Here is a 23,714-nt window from a genome sequence, read left to right on the forward strand (position 1 = left end):
TTCATTGATAGTGAATAGAAGTACAGTTTGTATATTGATCTTATATGTTGCAACAATATTGAACTTTTTTGTTAACTCTAATAATGGTATTTTGTGGATTCTTTACCACTTCCTATGTAGAAAATATTGCCATCATGTGAGTACTTCTTCGGCAAAAAGAGATAGTGTTGATTCTTCCTTTTTAATCAGATGCTTTTTACCTTTTTATATTTCTTCTGTTCTTGTCTAATTGTTTAATTGCTGCCTTGCACTATGCTGAATAGAAGTAGTATTGAGTGAACATCCTTGTTTTGTTGTTGATCTTGGGGCGGGGGCAGGAACGGTTGCGGGGGAAGCTTACAGTCTTTCACCAGTAAATATGATGTTAGCTGTTGGTTGTTTTCCAGATTCCCTTTATCGATTTATGAAAGTTTCCTTCTATTCTTAGTTTGCTGAGTGTCTTTTATCATCAAAAAGTGTTAGAATTTGTCAAATGCCTTTTCAGTGTTTATTGATATGATCATGTGGTTTTTGTCTTTTATCTATTAATGTGGTATATTATATTTGGGCGTATTTTTTGGAGTGTGTGTATGTTTTTCTATAAGTTTCAGGTGTACAAAACAACATAATAATTAGACATTTACACACCTCACAAAGTGATAACCCCACCAAAGTTCCCTACCCCTCTGACATCATATATAGTTGTTACTATACCATTAACTATATTCCCTGTGCTGTACTTAACATCCTGTGACCATATATATATTTAATTATAGTTGATATTCAATATTATTCTACATCAGCTTCAGATGTGTTGTTTTGTTTGTTTTTTTTTAAAAAGTTTTTTGGGGTGAAAATTGTTAGTAAAATTACATAGATTTCAGGTGTACAATTCTGTATTACATCATCTATAAATCCCATTGTGTGTTCACCACCCAGACTCAGTTCTCCTTCCATCACCATATATTTCATCCCTTTTACCCTCATCTCCCACCCCCCACCTCCCTTACCCTCTGGTAAGCACTAAACTATTGTCTGTGTCTATGAGTTTTTGTTTCTCATTTGTTTCTCTTGTTCTTTTGTTGTTTTTGGTTCATATACCACATATCAGTGAAATCATATGGTTCTCTGCTTTTTCTGTCTGACTTATTTCGCTTAGCATTATACTTTCAAGATCCATCCATGTTGTAACAAATGGTCCTATTTCATCTTTTCTTACTGCTGAATAGTATTCCATTGTGTATATATACCACAACTTCTTTATCCACTCATCTATTGGAGGACATTTTAGTTGTTTCCATGTCTTGGCGACCGTAAATAAAGCTGCAAAGAACATTGGAGCACACGTGTCTTTATGTATAAATGTTTTCAGATTTTTTGGGTAGATACCCAGGAGAGGGATTGCTGGGTCATCTGGTAATTCTATTCGTAATTTTTTGAGGAACCTCCACACTGCCTTCCATAGCAACTGCACCAGTCTGCATTCCCACCAACAGTGTATGAGGGTTCCTTTTTCTCCACAGCCTCTCCAACACTTGCTACTATTTGTCTTGTTGATGATAGCCATTCTGACTGGGGTGAGGTGATATCTCATTGTGGTTTTCATTTGCATTTCTCTGATGATTAGTGATGTTGAGCATTTTTTCATATGTCTATTTGCATTTTGTATGTCCTCTTTGGAGAAATGTCTCTTCAGGTCCTCTGCCTATTTTTCAATTGGATTGTTTGTTTTTTTGTTGTTGAGTTGCATGAGTTCCTTGTATACTTTGGATATTAGCCCCTTATCGGAGGCACTGTTTGCAAAAATCTTCTCCCATTCAGTTGGTTGCCTCTTTATTTTGTCAATGGTTTCTTTTGTTGTTCAGAAGCTTTAAGTTTGATATAGTCCCATTCATTTATTTTAGCTTTTATATCCCTTGCCTTTGGAGTCAAATTCATAAAATGCTCTTTGAACCCAAGGTCCGTAAGTTTAGTACCTATGTTTTCTTCTATGCAGTTTATTGTTTCAGGTCTTAGGCTTAAGTTTTTGATCCATTTTGAATTAATTTGGGTACATGGTGACAGATAGCAGTCCAGTTTCATTCTTTTGCATGTGGCTATCCAATTCTCCCAGCACCATTTATTGAAGAGGCTGTGTTTTTCTCCATTGTATATTTTTTGCTTCTTTGTCAAAAATTGTCCATATTTATGTGGTTTTATTTCTGGGTTCTCAATTCTATTCCACTGGTCTGCGTGTCTGTTTTTCTGCCAATACCATGCTGTTTTGATTATTGTAGCCCTGTAGTATAAGCTAAAGGCATGGAGTGTGATACCTCCAGTATTGTTCTTTTTTCTTAAGATTGCTTTGGCTATTCAGGGTCTTTTGTAGTTCCAAACAAATCTGATGATTTTTTGTTCTACTTCTTTAAAAAATGCCATTGGGATTTTGATGGGGATTGCATTAAATATGTATATTGCTTTGGGTAATATAGCCATTTTAACTAGTTGATTCTTCCCATCCATGAGCACGGAATGTCTTTCCATTTCTTGTGTCTTCTTCAATTTCTTTTAAAAATGTCTTGTAGTTTTCAGCATATAGGTCTTTCACATCCTTGGTTAAGTTTATTCCTAGGTATTTTATTTTTTTGCTGCAATTGCAAAAGGAATTGTTTTTTGTATTTCTGTTTCTGAGATTTCATTGTTAGCATGTAGGAATGCAATAGACTTTTGTACGTTGATTTTGTAGCCGGCAACTTTACTGTATTCGTTGATTGTTTCTAGTAGCTTTTTGGTGGAGTCTTTAGGGTTTTCTATATATAGCATCATGTCATCTGCCAAGAGTGACAGTTTAACTTCTTCATTCCCAATTTGGATGCCTTTTATTTCTTTCTTTTGCCTGATTGCTCTGGCAAGGACTTCCAACATTGTGTTGAAAAGCAGAGGTGATAGGGGACATCCCTGTCGTGTTCCTGAACGTAGAGCAAAGGGTTTCAGTTTTTCTCCATTAATTATGAGATTAGCTGAGGGTTTGTCATATATTGCCTTTATTATGTTAAGGTATTGTCCTTCTATACCTATTTTATGTAGTGTTTTAATCATAAATGGATGTTGTATCTTGTCAAATGCTTTTTCTGCATCAATTGATATAATCATATGATTTTTGTCCTTTATTTTGTTTATGTGATGTATCACATTGATGGATTTGCGGATGTTGAACCATCCTTGTACCCCGGGGATGAACCCAACTTGGTCGTGATGAATGATCTTTTTTAATGCATTGTTGTACTCGAATTGCTAGAATTTTGTTTAGGATTTTTGCATCTGTATTCATCAGAGATATTGGTCTGTAGTTTTCTCTTTTTTGCGTTTTCCTTACCAGGTTTTGATATCAGGGTAATGTTGGCCTCATAAAATGAGGTGGGGAGTACTGTCTCTTCTTCAATTTTTTGGAAGAGTTTGAGCAGGATTGGTATTAGATCCTCTTTGAAGGTTTGGTAGAATTCACTAGTGAAGCCATCTGGTCCTGGACTTTTGCTTTTTGTAAGGTTTTGGATGCCTGATTCAATTTCTTTACTGGTGATAGGTGTGTTTAGATTTTCCAGTTCTTCATGGTTCAGCCTAGGAAGGCTATATGTTTCGAAGAACTTGTCCATTTCATCTAGGTTATTGAATTTGGTGGCATATAGTCCTTCATAGTATTTTTGGATGGTCCTTTGTATTTCTGTGGCGTCTGTGATAACTTCCTCTTTTTCATTTTGATTTTGTTAATAGGTGTCTTCTCTCTTTTTAGTAAGTCTAGCCAAGGGTTTGTCAATTTTGTTAATCTTTTCAAAGAACCAGCTCTTTGTCATGTTAATATTTTCTATTCTCTTTTTTTTTCTCTATTTCATTTAGTTCTGCTCTGATTTTTGTTATTTCCTTTCTTCTGCTGACCTTGGGTTTCATTTGTTCTTCTTTTTTAGTTCTTTAAGGTGTAACATGAGGTTATTTATGTGGGATTATTCTTGTTTCTTGAGATAGGTCTGTAATGATATAAATTTCCCTCTTAAAACTGCATTCGCTGCATCCCAAAAAATTTGGTAGGATGTATTTTCATTGTCATTTGTTTCTGTGTATCTTTTGATCTCTCCTCTAATTTCTTCTTTTACCCGGTCGTTCTTTAAAAGTATGTTGTTTAATTTCCAAGTATTTGTGTTTTTTCCTGCTTTCTTTTTGCAGTTAATATCCAATTTCAAAGCCTTGTGATGAAAGAATATACTTGGTATGATTTCAATCTTCTTAAATTTGCTTGGGCCGATTTTATGTCCTAATATATGGTCTGTCCTTGAGAATGTTCCATGTACACTAGAAAAAAATGTATAGTCTGATGTTTTAGGATGAAGTGCTCTATATATGTCAATTATATCCATTTCATCTAATGTGTCATTTAGGGCTCCTATTTCATTATTTATTTTCTGTTTGGATGATCTATCCATAGCTGTCAATGATGTATTTAAGTCTCCTAGTATAATTGTGTTTTGGTCAAATTCTCCGTTTAGTTCTGTTAGTAGTTGCTTGGTATATTTCGGTGCTCCCTGATTGGGGGCATAAATATTGATGACTGTTATGTCTTCTTGTTGTATAGTCCCCTTTACCATTATGAAATGTCCATCTTTGTCTCTTGTTACCTTTTTCACCCTGAAGTCTGTTTCATCTGATATCATTATGGCTACACCCGATTTTCTCTGGATACCATTTGCTTGGAGTGTCAATTTCCACCCTTTCACTTTGAGTCTATGCTTGTCCTTGTAGCTGAACTGTGTCTCTTGGAGACAGCATATGGTTGGGTTTAGTTTTTTGATCCAATCTGCTACTCTGTGCCTTTTTATTAGTGAGTTCAGTCCATTTACATTTAGGGTGATTATTGATATGTGAGGAATTCCTGTCATTCTATCTTTAGTTTTCTGGTAAGGCTATGTCTCCATTGTTTCTTTACCTTTTTGTTGTTGTCTGTTATATCTGTGTGGTGGTATTCAATGATGTTTCCATGTGTTTCTTCTTTTATCACAGTTTATATTCGCGTTCTGGATTTTTTTTGAGTGGTTACCCTTAAGTTTATGTAAAAGAAAGTTTGATATTTAGAGTATTCCATTTTCTTCAGCACGCTTACTTTCTCCATTCCCATATTCCGGTTCAGGCCTTTACTCTCCCCCTTTTTTATGTTTTGGTTGCCACAAATTGTCCCTGTTGATGTTGGTCGTTTGGGTCGTATAGTTGGTCCTTTAGTATTCCTTGTAGTGCAGGTCATGTATTAGAAAATTCCCTCAGCTTCTGTATGTCTGGAAAGGTCTTTATTCCTCCTTCATATGTGAAGGATGTCTTTGCTGGATATAGTATTCTTGGCTCATAATTTCTCTCTTTCAATAGTTTGAATATTTGGTTCCACTCCCTCCTGGCTTGTAGAGTTTCTGCTGAAAAATGTGATGATAATCTAATGGGCTTTCCTTTGTAGGTTACCGTCTTCTCTTCCCTGGCTGCCTTGAGGATTCTTTCTTTGTCGTTGATTTTAGACAGCTTCAATACAATGTGCCTTGGAGAAGGCCTGTTGGGATTGAGGCAATTAGGTGTTCTATTTGCTTCTTGGATTCGAGGATCCAGTTCTGTCCACAAGTTTGAGAAGTTCTCATCAACAATTTGTTTGAATATATTCTCTGTTCCCTTCTCTCTTTCTTCTCCTTCTGGTACGCCTATTATTCTTATACTGCTCTTTCTGATGGAGTCAGAAAGTTCTTGTAGAGTTCTTTCATTTCTTTTAAGTCTCAAGTCCCTTTCTTCTTCCATCTGTGTAATTTCCAGGTTTCTGTCTTTGATGTCACTGATTCTTTCCTCCATCTTGTCAACTCTACTACCTAAGCTGGCTATTTCATTCTTAATTTCTTCTATTGAGTTCTTAATCTCCAGAAATTCTATTTGTTGTTTTTTTTAAAATTTCAATCTGTGTCGTAAAATGCTCATTTTGTTCTTTGATTGCGTTTCTGAGTTCATTAAACTGCCTTTCTGTGTTTTCTTGCATCTCGTTGAGTTTTTTCAGAACTGCAATCTTGAATTCTGTCGTTTAAGTCACATATTTCCATATCTTTAAGTTTCTTTTCTGGAGACTTTTCACTTTCTTTCTGAGCTGTCTTGTTGCCTTGGTTATTCATGGCAATTACTGATTTATTATTTCTCTTCCTAGAGATCTACAGGTGTGGTCTCTGCAACAGGTTGATAGGAAGAGGTCTTTCTTTCATTTTCCAGTACGTGTTGGTAGAATGTTTTATTTTCTCTCCGACTGCAGCCTTGTTTTCTCTCTCACACGGTAGTGCTATGTTTTCTCTGCACTATTCCAGCTTCTCACACAATAGGGGGATTCCCTGGGAGACGGGCTTCTCCTCTGTTAATAGTTCGCTTGGGTCACAGGGCGCACTGTCCATGTGGGTATGCGGAGAGCTTTTGAAGTTCCAAAGCTCTTCCTGCACCAGATTCAGAGCCCGTCTGTTTCAGCAGTTCTGTTTACTCCTGCAGGGATCCACCCAGATAGTTGGGGCCAGGGGCGGGGTTAGTTGTGAGAGGTGGCCCAGAGCAATGGCAGCGACCACCACCACAGCCGGTCCTGCTTCCACAGCACCCTCCCCTCTGCCGGAACAAGTTGGGCTGTGAATCTGTGTCTGCGGTCCACAGTTCTCAGAATAGCAAATATTCTGTTCTTTTGATCTGACACTGCTAGTGTTCCGCTTCTAGCACCGGGCAGGTGGGGGCGGGGTGAGCTCTGGGAGGGTAAGGAAGCGGGCAGCCAGTCTCAGGGCCTAAGGCTTCCGTTCTCTGCTCGGTAAGTGAGGGCTTAAACCACCGTTTTCAGCCTTCTTCCCTCAGTCTTTTCTCCAAGGTTTCTGCCGTGAGCGTTGGGTTCAGCCATGTTATATGCTGCCCCCTCAGCCCTGTGGGCCATAAGCGGAGCCCTAGCAGTCCGAGTTCTTCCCTCTCCCGCGGCTGCGGTAGTTCCGGGATGCAGTGAGCTCGGAGCAGTGAGCTAGGTCTGAGTCCTGCGCCCGCCCGCGCGACTCCGTCTCCGCGCTTCTCCCTTCCCTCCTCCCCCACTGGCGCGATTCGCCACCTTTAGGTGAATTCAGTAGTGAGCCTCTTCGTCTTGCCTGTCGCTGTGCAGGGAGTCCTTTGTACAGTTATAGTTGTTCCATTTGTTGTAAATTCTGGGGAGATTTACAGCGGCTCACCTCACGGCGCCATTTTGATGGCATGTTCAGTTCTTTGGTTTTATATATTGACTTAACTTTGAATTCCTGGGGTACACCCCACTTTGTTATGGTATATATATAGTCCTTTTTATATAGCATTTATTTAGTTGTTAAATTTTTTGTACTAACTTAATTTCAATAGTAGAGAAAAACTTTGCTCTTCTGTAGCTCTATGTAGGCCCTCCTTTATGTTGTTACTGTCATACAGATTACATCTTTCCAGATAATATGTCTATCAGCCTTGATTTATAACTGTTGCCTTATTTTATAGTTGTCTTTTAAGTGAAGTAGGAAAAAGAGTCACAGACAAAAATATATGTTTATACTCTTTATATTTACCTGCATGATTACCTTTAGTCGTGCTCTTAACTTTTTGTGTAGATTCGAGTTATTGTCTTGTGTCCTTTCATTTTAGCCTGAAGGAATCCCCTTAGTATTCATAGGTTAGGCCTGCAAGTGAAAAATTCCCTCTGTTTTTGTTTATCTGGGAATGTATTCATTTACCCTTGATTTTTGAATGATTATTTGCCTGGGTATGGAATTCTTGGTTGGCCGTCCTTTCAGCACGTCGCATATATCATTCCAATGCCTTTTGATTCCTGATTTCTCTTGAGTATCGGGTCTATAGGATTCGGTAATAAGTCTCTTCTCTTCTGTTTTCATGATCCTCTCTTTGGTTGATTTTAGGATCTTTCAGTATCTTCTTTCATTTTTGACACTTCATAATTATGGCTAGGTGTGGAACTCTGAGTTTTTCCTCCTTGGAATACATTTCCTCTTCCCTTCCTTCCTTCCCTCCTTCCTTCCTTCTATTCTTTCACAATAAACTACAGTTAACCCTTGAGCAATGCAGGTGTTAGCGGTGCTGACCATCCTACGCAGTAGAAAATCCACATATAACTTTTGATTCCCGAAAACTTACTACCAATAGCCTATTGTTGACTGGAAGCCTTAATAATAACATAAACAGCTGGTTAACACATATTTTGTATGTTGTATGTATTATTTACTGTATTCTTATGATAAAGTAAGCTAGAGAAAAAAGGTTATTCAGAAAATCATAAGTACAGGAAAATGCATTTACAGTATTTATTGAAGAAAAAATCCACATATAAGTGGACCTTTATATTTCAAACCTGTGTTATTCAGGGTTAACTGTGAACGTGTGTCTATAATATGAGAGGTACAAAAGGGAAGAATAAGTAGTAAATGATTTCTCGTCCCCCCAATGTAATTGTGACTCTGGAAATGTAGGGTTGCTTGAATTCCTGAGGCTGAAAAAAGCTTGGGGTGATTTTTATAACAAAGTATAGTAACTCCTTGACAGAATGCATTTGGCTTTCTTTGGAGAGAAGTGAATAATAATAAACAGATTCAGAGTGGATTTCTGCTTACATTAACTCTTAACTAGTTTGTAGAGCTTGCTTATTTCTGGGGAAGCAGAGTGGTATGTGGAGAGATCACATATTCCTGGATTTGCATTTCTTACTCACTTCTCATCAGCTCTGTGACTTTGAGTCAGCTATTTAACCTTTCTGTGTCACAACTTCCTCATCTTTAAACTGCATGTTAGCAACGTCTGCCTCACGTTGTTGAAAGAGTTAGCGATACTATTCATAAAGCGCCAAGCTGTGCTTGGCAATGGTGGGATCTGCAATGTGGTAACTTGGTTTTAGCTGTTACCGGGACATAAGAAGATATTATAAAGTTAATGATTTCTTAGATTCTCATAAATTATTTTTGATCACATTTGTTTAACACTCATTTACCTCTGTCCTGTTTCTTTTTTTAGGGTGAACTATCCCATGACCAAGATGTGGTAGAGTATATTATGAATCAGCCAAATGTTGTTCCACGAATCAATTCTAGGATTTTGACAGCTGAGCGAGAATACCTGGACTTAACAGCAACCAGTAAGGAGCGTTTCAGGAACATCTTTGAGTTGTTTTTGGTTTGTCCTTCAGAATCTTTGCATTTACTGGGTTTTCACATTCAGAAAATAACCTGAGATTGTGATACAATTTTATGTTTAAACTCATTGCACTTTGAGTTTATAATACATACTTCTAAATTCACAGAAGTTTCCTCCAAAAGGAGAGAAATTCTTCCTGGATAAATCCTTGTAAACTTTGAAAAATATTCAGTGTCTTGTAGATACCAACTAAACAGACATTAGATGATAAAACGTACCTGTATTGTTGACTTTCTTAGTCATAAAGGTCTTAAGCAATTATCTTTTTTTCATCTTTCTCCTGGAATCAGGCTGCAATAACGTCGACAAATATCTTAAGTAGTTTTACTCTGAGAACATAAGAATGCCTTTCTAAGAAATAAAGCTTAATTAAAAAATAGTGCCATGCCATAAAACAATCTATTAAAAGTATACACTTTTACAGTGTTTAGTTTTAGTATATTTTTAAAGTTGTATGATCATTACCACTATCTAATTTTAGAACATTATCATCACCCCAAAAGAAATGATGTACCCATTAGTAGTCATTTCCCCCTTCTCCTATTCTCCATGAACCACTAATGTAGTTTTGTTTCTGAGGATTTTTCTATCCTGCATATTTCACATAATGGGAAGTGTTTGTGCCTGGCTTCTTTCACTTAGAAGAATATTTTTCAGGTTCATCCATGTTGTAGCCTGTCCCAGCACTTCACGCCTCTTTGTGGCTGATTAGTATTCCAATATATACTTATTCCACGGTTGCTTATCTGTTCCTCAGTTGGTGGATGTCGGGTTGTTTCTACAGAAATACCATTTAAGAGGTAGATATGGTAAGCCCAGATGCAGTTTGTTCCTTTTGCCTTTCAGTGAGATTCTGAAGGCCACTTTAGCAAACAGATGGAAATAAGGTAGAACTGTCATCACTTGCCCAAGAAAATCTCACTGTAGGAGAAAAGATAATGTGTACTGGTGAGGTCAAAACCAAGTGGATTCGTTATTGTAGTTGAGAATGATGAATATATAGGTCTGTTTATGGATGTTACTTTATGGCAACTATCTCTAATTTAACTTAAAACCGAATTCCTTTTCTTGTAGGTACATATATGCTTATACTTGAAACGCTTATATCCTTATATATATGCTTATACTTGAAAAAGAAAGTAGTCAGAACGTGAGCTGCATTCTTTGTTCACAGCTAGGTTTTAGCTTTTCTCCAGTTTTTTTTTTTTTTAAAGAGCTGGTCCCAAGTTCTTTTTTTTTTCTTCAATTTTTGTTGCGGAATATTGGGGAAGAGTGTGTTTTTCCAGAATCCATTAGCTCCAAGTCAAATAGTTTTCATTCTATTTGTGGAGGGCGCAGCTCAATGGCCCACATGGGAATTGAACCGTCGACCTTGGTGTTACGAGCACTGCGCTCTAACCAATTGAGCCAACCAGCAGCCCTTCTCCAGAAGTTTTAATAGAGCAAGGCAAACAGTGTCATGAGTCTGTGTCCTAACTTTTTGTTGTTTTCATCATTTAAATTAAACTGAATGGTTATCTTCAGATTGCGCATGAATAAGGAGCACACGAACAGTTCTGTGTGTTGGATACTTTGTCCATTGGGCACCGTGGTCATCACTGAAATGTGCTAGGCCATGGTGGCAGAGCTGCAGCCTCTGCTGAGCATTGGAAACCTCAGGGAGGGAGCAGCAGGCACCCTCCCGGCCCAGTGGTCACAGCTCTACTCCCACGCTGCCCTGGCCCTTACCGTCCTGGGGCCTTTTTAGACAGTACTGTTTTAAGGCCATCGTGCGTCCTCCCCTCCCACGCATGATGGCATGGCCGGGTCTGTATGATTTACTGTTGCTGTTCTTTACTAGACTATTGACAGAAAGGAGAGTAGGCCCTTCGTGTGCCTTGGTGAATGAAAGGCTAGGTGGGTGAGTGGGTGGACAGACAGATAAATGGGGGGTGGGCAACAAGCTGAGCTGGGAGGACAGAGAAGAATGGCTTCTGGGTTGGGGTGTAATAATCCGTAAGACTGGAGACGTTACTGGAGATAGAGCACTTATGGCACCAGGCTGGAGACCATTTTGTAGGTGAGAAGAAATTACTGGGGAGTTTAGAGCAAGCGGGTAACTTGATGAACTGGAATTTTGTCAAGAATAACCTGAGGGGGAACATTCTCTGAAGGGCACTAATCAGAGAAGATACGGATCTGAAAACGACCTTTTGTTTCTGTTAGGGCTAAACTTATATTGTGGCACATGAAAAAGCTAAAATGATAGTTTTCTTATATTTTTTATCTCCCAATTGTTCTCTCCCCTTCCCCTCCACCCCCCATAGGATAGGGAAGAGCTTAATGTGGTAGATGAACAGTGGGAGGGAGAGATGAAGTTAAGGGCATCCCTTTGAGAGATCATTCTGTAGTTGTACAGTGATAGAAGTGGGAATAGGATAAATTTAAACAATTAAAGTGATACACACGTATATGAGAGTTACATGAGATATGTACATTTTTATTAACTTTGTGTCTTACAATGTGATTAATGGGATGGTGTCAGTGGGGTTGTAAAGTTGTGCAGTAAACATGAAACTATACTTCACTCATGCATTTTTATAAAATGTGTGTTATGGTCATATCAGATTACCAGTTGAATATTAACATTAGGTTGAATTTAGGCATATTAATTGCAAATCTACTTCAATTTGTTTTCCAGATAACTTTTTTGTGGATGATTATGCTAGATTTACTGCCTTGGATTTCCAAGGCAAGACTGCTGCGATAGCCAATAGTATGAACTATCTATCAAAGAAAGGTAATAAATACATTCCAGGCTTATTTTGGATTCAACTTTCTGTGGGTTTTTTTTTTTTTTTTAGTATTTGCAAAAAATTTAATTGTTAGTGTCTGTTGGGAGAGAGGCTCCATAATTTATTAATTATTTCTTATAATGATTTGAGTGTAGAAAATACCTGTTTAAAATTTAATTCTTTATAAATTTTTGAAAATTTAAATGTCTTCATAAATTTTACATTAAATATTAAAGTCAAAGGAAAAATTTTTCATGGTTCAAAATGGAAAAACATTTATGATGTAAAAATGGGTCAGTGGATTGAAAATTGGTTTGACTTGCCTCTTCAATGACAACATCAGGTTAGTTTTTTCAAGATAAACTTGATTCTAGAAACACTTGTGTAAATTTTAAAATTTATTTTCATGTAGAGTTCTTTATTTAGACTAAGATTGTGTGAAATGATATTGTGTTAATGACAGACAGATGCTTTTCCCCTTTGGTCGCACATACTACCCTTTCAAAGCACTGATTGTTATTTAAGCTCGCTGTTTTCATTCCCACTGTAATCTCTCAGAATTTCTGGTTTCTTATATCCAGAGGGTGTCAAAAAAATGTATACACTCTTTTTTTTAATTAAAGTTTATTGGGGTGACAATTGTTAGTAAAGTTGCATAGATTTCAGGTGTACAATTCTGTAATACATCATCTATAAATCACATTGTGTGTTCACCACCCAGAGTCAGTTCTCTTTCTGTCACCATATATTGGATTCTCTTTACCCTCATCTACCACTTCTTTCCCCCCTTACCCTCTGGTAAACTGTTGTCTGTGTCTATGAGTTTTTGTTTCTTCATTTCTTTGTCTTATTCTTTTGTTGTTTTCAGTTTTATAACATATCAGTGAAATCATATGGTTCTCAACTTTTTCTGTCTGACTTATTTCGCTTAGCATTATAATCTCAAGATCCATCCATGTTGCCGCAAATGGTACTATTTCATGTTTTCTTATGGCAGAATAGTATTCCATTGTGTATATATACCACAACTTCTTTATCCAATCATCTGTTGAAGAACACTTTGCTTGTTTCCATGTCTTGGCCACCGTAAATAAAGCTGCAATAAATATTGGAGCACATATATCTTTACCGATAAATGTTTTCAGAGTTTTTGGGTAGATACCCAGGAGAGGGATTGCTGGGTCATATGGTAATTCTATTCGTAATTTTTTGAGGAACCTCCACACTGCCTTCCATAGCGTCTGCACCAGTCTGCATTCCCACCAACAGTGTACGAGGGTTCCTTTTTCTCCACAGCCTCTCCAACGCTTGTTATTATTTGTCTTGTTGATGATAGCCATTCTGACTGGGGTGAGGTGATATCTCATTGTGGTTTTTATTTGCATTTCTCTGATGATTAGTGATGTTGAACATTTTTTCATATGTCTATTTGCATTTTGTATGTCCTCTTTGGAGAAATGTCTGTTCAGGTCCTCTGCCCATTTTTTAATTGGGTTGTTTTTTTTGTTGTTGTTGAGTTGTATGAGTTCCTTATATATTTTGGATATTAGCCCCTTATTGGAGGCGTTGTTTGCAAAAATCTTCTCCTGTTTGGTTGGTTGCCTCTTTATTTTGTTGATGGTTTTTTTCACTGTGCAGAAGCTTTTTAGTTTGATACAGTCCCATTCATTTATTTTAGCTTTTACTTCCCTTGCCTTTGGGGTCAAATTCATAAACTGCTTTTTGAACCCAAAGTCCATAGTTTAGTAATTATGTTTTCTTCTATGTAGTTTATTGTTTCAGGTCTTATACTTAGGTCTTTGATCCACTTTGAATTAATTTTAGTACATGGTGACAGATAATCTAGTTTCATTCTTTTGCACGTGGCTTTCCAGTTCTCCCAGCACCATTTATTGAAAAGGCTGTCTTTTCTCTATTGTATTTTTTTGGCTTCTTTGTCAAAAATTATCTGTCCCTATCTGTGTGGGTTTATTTCTGGGTTCTCAGTTCTATTCCATTGGTCTGTGTATCTGTTTTTCTGCCAATACCATACTGTTTTGATTATTGTTGCCCTGTAGTACAAGCTGAAGTCAGGGAGTGTGATACCTCTAGCATTGCTCTTTTTTCTTAGGATTGCTTTGGCTATTCGGGGTCTTTTGTGGTTCCATACAAATCTAATGAGTTTTTGTTCTATTTCTTTAAATATGCCATTGGGATTTTGATGGGGATTGCACTAAATCGGTATATTGCTTTGGGTAATATGGCCATTTTGACTATGTTGATTCTTCCAATCCATGAGCATGGAATGTCTTTCCATTTCTTTGTGTCTTCTTCAATTTGTTTTAAAAATGGCTTATAGTGTTCAGTATTTAAGTCTTACACATCCTTGGTTAAGTTTATTCCTAGGTATTTTATTTATTTTGTTGCAATTGCAAAAGGAATTGTTTCTTTTATTTCTTTTTCTGAGATTTCATTGTTAGTATATAGGAATGCAGTGGACTTTTTGTACGTTGATTTTGTAGCCGGCAACTTTACAGTATTCGGTTATTGTTTCTAATAGCTTTTTGGTGGAGTTGTTAGGGTTTTCTGTATATAGCATCATGTCATCTGCAGAAAGAGACAGTTTAACTTCTTCATTCCCAATTTGGATGCCTTTTATTTCTTTCTTTTGCCTGATTGCTCTGGCAAGGACTTCCAACACTATGTTGAAAAGCAGAGGTGATAGGGGACAGCCCTGTCGTGTTGTTTACACATTTTGAGAAAGGAAAATCTATATTAAAATTACACTGATGGTAACCACTTTGAGCACCTCTAGTAGTTGCAGAAGTCAAACATGACTTGTATTCATCTTTTGTTATCAGTATATATTGAGTATTACAATTTTAATACAGTTTTTTCCATTCTTAAAATATGTATGCATTTTTTTGGCACCCTCTGTAGATATAAGTACAGGGAATTGATCCATTAGATTCCTCGAAGAAATGGGTCATGAGGGGTGTTGGGACAGTGCTAATACTAGTGGGCCAAGGAGCTCACAGGAGCTCTGTTAGGCATTGTTCGAATCTGGCTCTGATAGTAGACAGTAATTACAGAAGTGACATTTTCTTTTCCTCTACTCTTTTTCCTTTACCTTTGTCCAGGAATGTCTTCCAAGGAAATCTATGGTAACTTTAAATTTCAGAATATTCTGTTCCTTTTCTTAATTATCTTATTTCAGGCACCATTATAATTCAAAATTTATTGACCCTTTATTGGGATGTGTCTGGAACCTGTCGGTAACAGTAGATAATTTGTCCATGCAGATAAATTTTGTACAAGGGTTTGCAAAGAATTATGTTTCAGAAAGTTACAAATTAATATAATTAAAGATTGTAATATGTTACCCACACGTTCAGAGACTCTTTTTCATTTTACATGCTAACAGATGCCCAAACTATAATAGAATTAACACATGTGCATGTTCCTGGCTTATAATTAAGCAGGGAAGGTTACCCTGCTTTCGTGCTATATCGAAGTTTCTGCTTTGCATCCTTATTAAACTTTTCATTTTTTATTTTTTGCATGGTTTTCAGAAATTATTTAGCTTAATAACAGTATTGAAACATAGTCGTAGAATGTACTTCTTCCCTCCTACTCAGATATGTTGTTTTGTTTTTCTACAGATGATTCATTTATTAGGCCAGTAACTTTTTGGATTGTTGGGGATTTTGATAGCCCTTCTGGAAGGCAGTTATTGTATGATGCTATTAAACATCAGGTAAGTGTCTACAGCTTCACTCCGTTATCTTTGTTTGAGCCTGCCATTGTGCACGAGCCCCTGTGTGCCGACACTCATATTCTGGTGGGGAGGCACGAGTCCTGCTGTCTTAGTGCATGAGGGAAAAGAGTGTTGTTTTTTCAGAGGTGTGCAGCTAGTGTGTAAATAGAGAAGACTACAATATTCTGCCTTTATTTGAGGGAGTAGATTCTTTTAGAGGAACAAATAGGAGATGTTCATCAGAGACAGGTTTTTATTGTATCACCGCTCGTGTTCTTATTGCAGAGATGCTGTGAAGACCATGTTGGTATTATATGGGAGAGACGGGCGCCTTATGCTGAGGGATAGGGTGTGGTGGCACTGTGCAGGTGCGTGAGTCCACACACGGTAGCAGGAGATGTGGGCACGCAGGGACGCACACACAGGTGGTCTGACAAATGTGCGGCACAGATCGTGGAACTTGAGTGAACGACAATGCTGAATGGTTGACAAGACACTGTCTCCTTTAGAGAGTGCCATTGTCAGAGAATGAGATGTTCCATTCCTTTTCCTGAGCAGTTCCATATTTCACATCCGTCTCGTGTCCCCTTGGCACCTTGTGTCCCAGGGAGGCTTTCTGAAATATCCAGGCGATTTCAACTTTACTAATATGCAGCGTGCCTTGTCGTATGAGGAAACAGCCTAGATGCTGTGGTTAAGTCAAAGTTATATCCAGGGTAGACTGTAGGTATATGTACCAGGCACTGTAAAATTGATCAATACGCAAGCTATGGGAGAGTGGTAGAACAAGAGAGGGAGAATTGAATACTTTAAGTAAATATTTTAATGGAAGTAAAATATAGGTACAGAAGTGCACAGATCACAGGGTACACAGTGTCCCAAATGAACATACCCATGTGACCACCCCCCAGGTAAAGGAGAAGTCTCAGATTCCTGAAAGCCCGCCCCCGTTTGTGGCCCCATTACCACCCCTGCCTTTTTCCTCTTTTATATCATAGAATATGCCTGTTTATTATGTTATTTAAATGGAATCTGATAATATATATTTGTTTGTGTTTAGTTTCTTTACTCAACATTTTTGGGACTTATTCATGATATTACAAGTAGTGATAGGTAGTTCTTTTTCATTGTGTGGTATTGTATCATATGGTTATACCACAAAGTTCTGGTTGCTTGTTTAGCGTATTTGATGGATAATTGGGTTGTTTCTAGTTTGGGGCTATTTTAAGAATATTCTTGCTATGAATATTCTTGCACATGTCTTGAGCTATATGTAAGTATGAATTTCTGTTATGCTCTTGATACGAGCCCTTTTTTGGTTTTATGGGTCCCACATATCTTCTCCCACATGGACTCTTGTCTTTTTACCCAGGAAGAGATTGTTACTAGAAATCTAGAAAGGCTATGTGAATGAAAAAGGGTTTGAGCAGAGCCCTGAAGAATGGTTGAGACTTAAGAAAGCAAAGATGGGTGTACGTGTTGTTCACATGCCAATGTGAGGCATGACGTGTATTAGAACACAAAATGTGGGGGACGGGAGGAGGAGTTTAGGACTCTGATGGTGTATTTGCAGGGATGGTAAGAAATGAAGTTGGAAAGGAAGGCTGGGGGTCAATTCATGTAGGGGTTTGAATGTCTGTTATAGCATTTTAATTTCATTCTGTATGCAGAGGAGAACTAAAGCCTTTTAAAAAATATATATATATATATATATTTATAATACTCTTTATCACCATAAAGACTTTTTAAGGGAGGTATTACTTGCTATTTATGGAATATGACTGATATTAATGCTGCTTTTTAAGGTCAAAACATCTACTATATAACCCTTATTTCCCGTTTTGTAACTAGAAATCCAGTAACAATGTTAGAATAAGCGTGATCAATAATCCTAGTGAGGACTTAAGTTATGAGAACACTCAGATCTCCAGAGCAATCTGGGCAGCTCTCCAAACGCAGACCTCCAGCTCTGCTAAGAACTTCATCACCAAAATGGCCAAGGAGGAGACCGCGGAGGCTCTGGCGGCAGGCGCAGATGTGGAGCAGTTCTCTGTCGGGGTGAGTGTGTGTCTGCGCGAGGTGCATCCCTGTTACCTACCACGGAAGTCTGCTCCTGGGGCTGACGCTCTGTCGTGATTCAGGACTTGTGGTATTATAATAGGTGGAGTCTCAGGGTTTCTCTCTTTAAATTGGAAGAATCTTTCCAAGAAATAACAATTCTGCCACATTCCCTTTATTGCTTTTAAATTTGCTAGGTTTCAAGATGTGCATGATATAAGTTCATGTATGCTTTAAGCACAAAGCCATTTGTATAGTTTTTAAAAGACAGACAATATTTGTTTATAGAGCAAAAACCTGAGACTTAAGCCACTTAATGAGTTAGAGGCTTACGTCTTCTTGATGTGTTTCCAATATAAGCCCATGTTTATTCATTTATATGTTACTTTTTACTGTTGTGTAGTTTTAAAATTTCTTATAGAATTATGAGTATGCTTGATGTTTCAGTTAGAAAAAAGGCTCTCACTTGAAATTAGCAAGCTTTTAAAATGCAGAATAAAACACTAGCTTGCCAATTGATCAATCACTTATAAGAATGGGAAAAAGAAATAAGCATTACTTGATAAGTGGGCGGGTAGGAAATTGGGAGGGAAAATGGAGACATCATAATGTTAATTATTCAAATTAGTTATTACTTTCCATTAATCGAGGATTTTATGATTTATTCATTATGATTACTCATTTTTATGGTTTAATAATTACTTTTCCTAATAACAATTACTTTCCTAGGGCATGGATTTCAGTCTTTTTAAAGAGGTCTTTGAGTCTTCCAAAATGGATTTCATTTTGTCTCATGCCATGTACTGCAAGGATGTCCTGAAGCTGAAGAAGGGACAGAGGGCAGTCATCAGCAATGGAAGGGTGAGGATTTTGTCCTGAGACAAACTGGACTTCAAATTAGATCAGTGAACAGTCTTGGCAGCATTCTCCTGGGAAGCTAGTAAGCTCTTCCAGCAGAGCCAGTCTTTTTCCATAGGAGATTAGGGCTTATGCAGTGCTGAGGATATTTCTGCTTCCTTATTTTAAGGAAGCTTGCTCATTTTGACCTGAACATCTTGGGTGGAAACTTCTTGCTGGTTAATTTTGTCCCGCCATTGTGCACGGTGGTGAGACTATGGTGGCTGTCAGAACATAAACCAGTGAGGCCTTTGATACATTAAATATTCATCTCTGCAGGGACCATATTTATACTTTGTGCAGTCCATAGGAATTTAATCGGTCTAGGCTTAGACCGTTTCATGAGATCTGCAGCCACTGAAATGAGACTCTGGTGAACGTACCAAACTTTAAATTCTCAGCGTGGAGGGTGAAGTTTCTGGCATCTACACTACATCTCATTCTGGCTTCGTTATTTATACTCTGTGAGAATTAATGAAAGCGGTTTTATCTTACTTCCGAGTTTGCTTACTGTAAAAATGTTGTAAAGTATACAAGTCCACACTCTATGTAGTTGAGGAATTGATAAGTAAATAACTGTATGAGTTGATTGGGTTTTGTTTTTACTTTTGTTCATTGATGTTGTTCAGATGGAAACATTCTGGGGTCTTTCATGTGATTTGGTTTGTCAGCTAGCCTGAGGATGACAAAGACTTCTTTATAGCTCATGGATTCCCGCACTGACCACCCTGCTCTTCTTCACAGATCATTGGGCCACTGGGGAATAGTGAACTCTTTAATCAAGATGATTTCCACCTCCTAGAAAACATCATCTTAAAAACTTCAGGACAGAAAATCAAATCTCATATTCAGCAGCTTCGGGTAGAAGAAGATGTGTAAGTTTGCATAGAAGTTAATTTGTTCATGTGGTAGGAGCTATATTAATTGGACTTTCCTCATGCTACCGATTCCAAGATATTTTATTTCCAGCTTTACAATGTAATAATGCTTTCTTTCTTTTCTTTTCTTCCTTTTTAAAAAAATCTTTATTGGGGAATATTAGGGGACAGTGTGTTTCTCCAGGGCCCATCAGCTCCAAGTTGTTGTCCTTCAATCTATTGTCCAGCCGTCATTTTCAGTCTTTAGTTGCAGGGGCCACAGCCCACCATCCCATGTGGGAATTGAACCGGCAATCTTGTTGTTGAGAGCTCAGGCTCTAACCAACTGAGCCATCCGGCTGCCCCTGTAATAATGCTTTCAATTCAGGTTTTTGTTTATGCATCTATTGAAACAAGTTAATTTATTTTGTAGCCAGCTATTTAAAGAACTGAAAGAGTTCTCTCCATTTTTAATTTTAATCCTTGATGGTGGAAAATTTCAAACTTACGCAAAAGTAGAGTGGTAAGTTTATTTATTACCTTGGAATATTTATGTATAGAAATGCTTCCCTTATTATTTCTTTAGTTACCTGTCAGTTTTATTTTGTTCAGGAAGGGGCAGGTTAAATGCTTCTTTTCCTGTATTTACCATTATGGACTAATGACTTGTTTCTCTTGAATCCTCCAAAGGTGATGATGAGTTGGTTATTATTGGTTGGTTTTTAATTTAATTCTTCCATTATTATTATTAACTAATGCATTTTAATGAGTTATTTCTCAATGGAAGAAAATAAATTATTTAACTGGTCCATGTATGTGCTGTATAACTGGAGCCTCTAGTCATATACACATGGTTCCTACATTAAATATAAAATGAGTGTGTAGTTGGGGATATATTTTTATGTTTAATTTTTTGAGGAACCTTCATACCTTTTTCACAGAGGCTGTACCATTTTACTTCTCACCAGTAAGGCATAAGGGTTTCAATTTCTCCACATCCTCACCAACACTTGTTATTTTCTGTATTTTTTTAAAAAATAATATCCATTCTAATAGGTATGAAGCTCTTTATGGTTTGACTTGTACTTCCTTAATGAATAGTTATGTTGAACATCTTTTCATGTGCTCATTGGCCATTTGTATATCTTTGGAAAAATACCTGTCCAAGTCTTCTGCTTATTTTTAATTGTTTATTTCGTTGAGTTGTTGGGGTTTTTTTATATATTCTTGATAGCAATCCCTCACATATACATAATATATATATCTTTATATATACCGGGGGTGCCAAAAACATATACAAGTGGACACTTTGGTCATCGTTACTCAAATAGAGGTTTGCTGTAATCAGAAGTGTCTGGACGGTGATAGTAACCACTTTGAGCACCTCTTGTAATTGCAGAAGTCAAACGTGACTTGTATTCATCTTTTGTTATCGGTATATATTGAGTATTACAATTTTAATGCAGTTTTCTTAAAATGTGTATACACTTTTTTGGTACCCTTTGTGTATTTATTTATTTATAGCCATTAAATATGTATGTATATTTCTTTAAAAATATAGAGAAATTATGAATCAAAATGTCTTAATGCTAATTTCTTGATAAAGGTATTGTTTACTCGTATATCTCAGTTTCTCATTATATTTTTCCTGAAAATTTTCTAGTGAATTATCACTCTAATAATTATAAAAAGTAATAAAGTTATTAAGAAGAGGATGAGGGAGGATGTAAATAACATTAACTGACAGTTTGTTATGGGCTGGACTGTCTGTTTAGCCAGTGCAGTAATTATGAGAGCCGTGGAAAGCAGGCGTTATCTCCATTCACGGATGGAAAGGTCAGTACCTTCCCCAAAGTTATAAAACTAATCACTCACAAAATCAGTACTTTTTTCATGCCTCTTGGTACAAAGTTTATACCTTCTTCAGACTGTCTTGTGGGTGTTCGCAATAACTGGAAGAACCTTCATTTTAAAGAGATGCTAAATTTTCACCGATTACATCTTTCAGGGCAAGTGACTTGGTAATGAAGGTGGATGCTCTCCTGTCAGCTCAACCAAAAGGAGATGCAAGAATCGAGTACCAATTTTTCGAAGACAGACACAGGTATAGAAATAATGTTGAATTTGTGTGTATTCATGAATATAAGACTTTTTTTAATGAAGAAGTTCAATGTATTATTATTAAACTGTTTCTTGTTTTCCTGCAAGGGTGTTGCTTCACTGTATAAAAGCATCACCAGCACATGCAGTATGTTGCAAAATTCAGATAGTAGCGTCCAACATCTGACACTGTACGGCTAACAGAAACTCTTCTCCACTGCCAGTTAGTTCTGATGGGAAGATCATTATGTATTTTGACCCAAATCCAGAGACGGGTGTAAAAAAGTTACAATATTATATAGGGCTTAAGATAACAGTGTTATCCTTGAATTACCTAATTTTTATAACTAGATTTTACCACAGATAATTTCAGGAATTCTGAATATTACAACTGTCGCCTAGTCTGAAAGTCATAGGGTATTGAGAAAACGATGCATATTGTGTTTGTCTTCAAATATTAAAAGTTAAGGGGTATTTTCTTCCAGTAGCATTGTTGTAAGTACCATATTTTGCCATGTATAATGTGCACTTTTTTGCCCAAATTTGTGAGGGAAAAATAAGGGTGCGCATTATACATGGGTAGTACTAATTCTGTATCTATATAAATGTTTTTAATTATTTTATTTATGCTTATGAATTAAAAGTGTAACTCTAGAAATCAATATAATATCCGTATGCAAAATAATACCCTGGAATATAATAATCGGTTTTGTTGAACTTAGGACGAACTTGCGAAGACGAAGAGTTCTTGGCCTCTATGATGCATAAATATCGTAAATTTGGTACATAAAATTTCTTGTACCATAATATGTTAAAAAATAAATGCTAAAATTCCTTTATAATACAAAAAACAAGTACCTAAATGTAAACAAATGAAAATTTGAATTAGAAAATTAAAATGAAATATTTTTTTTCCATGAAAGTTTGGGCCCAAAACGCGGGTGTACATTATACGTGGGAGTGTGTTATACAGTGCATTATACAATGGAAAATACAGTAGTTTCTTTTTGCATTGGTATTACTAAAGGTTGCTTTTTTAAATTTTTTTATTGGGGAAGGGGTACAGGACTTTATTGGGGAACAGTGTGTACTTTCGACATTTTTCCAAGTCAAGTTGTTGTCCTTTCAGTCTTAGTTGTGGAGGGTCCTGTTCAGCTTCAAGTTGTCCTTTCAGTCTTAGTTGTGGAGGGTGCAGCTCAGCTCCAGGTCCAGTTGCTGTTGCTAGTTGCAGGGGGCGCAGCCCACCATCCCTTGTGGGAGTCGAACCGGCAACCTTGTGGTTGAGAGGATGTGCTCTAACCAACTGAGCCATTTGGGAGCTCAGTGGCAGCTCAGCTCAAGGTGCCGTCTTCTATCTTAGTTGCAGGGGTCGTAGCCCACCATCCTTTGCGGGACTAGAGGAATTGAACTGGCAACCTTGTGGTTGAAAGCCCACTGGCCCATGTGGGAATCGAACCGGCTGCCTTCGGAGTTAGGAGCATGGAGCTCTAACCGCCTGAGCCACCGGGCCGTCCCAAAAGTTGCTATTTTAAATCTTCTATCCACCACTAATTTAAGACAAGTATGCTAGATTAAGTTGTTTCATACTGTTTTATTCAGGGGGTTCCATTTTCACTCCTCAGTAGAGTTGATGTATTTCTCACATGCCTCTTCACTCATTATCTCTTCGAGTTCTGGAGGGTTACTCAGAGTCATTTTGAGCAGCCAGCCATCTTCATAAGAAGATCTGTTAACAAGTCCTGGGTTTTCTGCAAGAGCTTCATTAATTTCAGTTACTTCTGATAGAGGAGAATAGAGTTCACTAGTGGCTTTCACACTTTCCAAAGCACGAAACTCACCTTGTTTGTTCAGTTTTGTCCCAACCTCAGGCAGACTACAGTAAACAACATCTCCCAAAACTTCCTGTGCAAAATTGCTGAGTCCCACTGTTTCAAAACCATGTTTTGTTATCCATTCATGTTTCTCTCTGAATTTACACACCAAGAGGAGAGTGGGGCCAGGGCTCAGCGTTTTGACAGTGCCCACCCTCAGCCTTCAGGGCCATGGCGGGCATGTGGCGCGCACTGAGCTGGCACGGATCCACACCCTCAT

The 23,714-nt window shown here is 37.4% G+C and overlaps 1 protein-coding gene across 5 annotated transcripts in view; it reads left to right on the forward strand.

The window, feature by feature from the left end:
• Positions 1–23,714, forward strand: part of UGGT1 (UDP-glucose glycoprotein glucosyltransferase 1) — a 120,115-nt gene that overhangs the window by 61,703 nt on the left and 34,698 nt on the right. For all 5 annotated transcript variants that reach the window (XM_033102303.1, XM_033102302.1, XM_033102301.1 and 2 more), the window contains 8 exons: positions 9,022–9,142; positions 11,882–11,980; positions 15,095–15,118; positions 15,617–15,711; positions 17,563–17,769; positions 18,499–18,630; positions 19,411–19,541; positions 21,532–21,627. In XM_033102303.1, the coding sequence (XP_032958194.1) occupies positions 9,022–9,142; positions 11,882–11,980; positions 15,095–15,118; positions 15,617–15,711; positions 17,563–17,769; positions 18,499–18,630; positions 19,411–19,541; positions 21,532–21,627 (905 nt within the window). The remainder of the gene's footprint in view (positions 1–9,021; positions 9,143–11,881; positions 11,981–15,094; positions 15,119–15,616; positions 15,712–17,562; positions 17,770–18,498; positions 18,631–19,410; positions 19,542–21,531; positions 21,628–23,714) is intronic.

Source organism: Rhinolophus ferrumequinum, unplaced genomic scaffold (genome assembly GCF_004115265.2).
Source record: "Rhinolophus ferrumequinum isolate MPI-CBG mRhiFer1 unplaced genomic scaffold, mRhiFer1_v1.p scaffold_84_arrow_ctg1, whole genome shotgun sequence".
In the NCBI taxonomy this organism is placed as follows: domain Eukaryota; kingdom Metazoa; phylum Chordata; class Mammalia; order Chiroptera; family Rhinolophidae; genus Rhinolophus; species Rhinolophus ferrumequinum.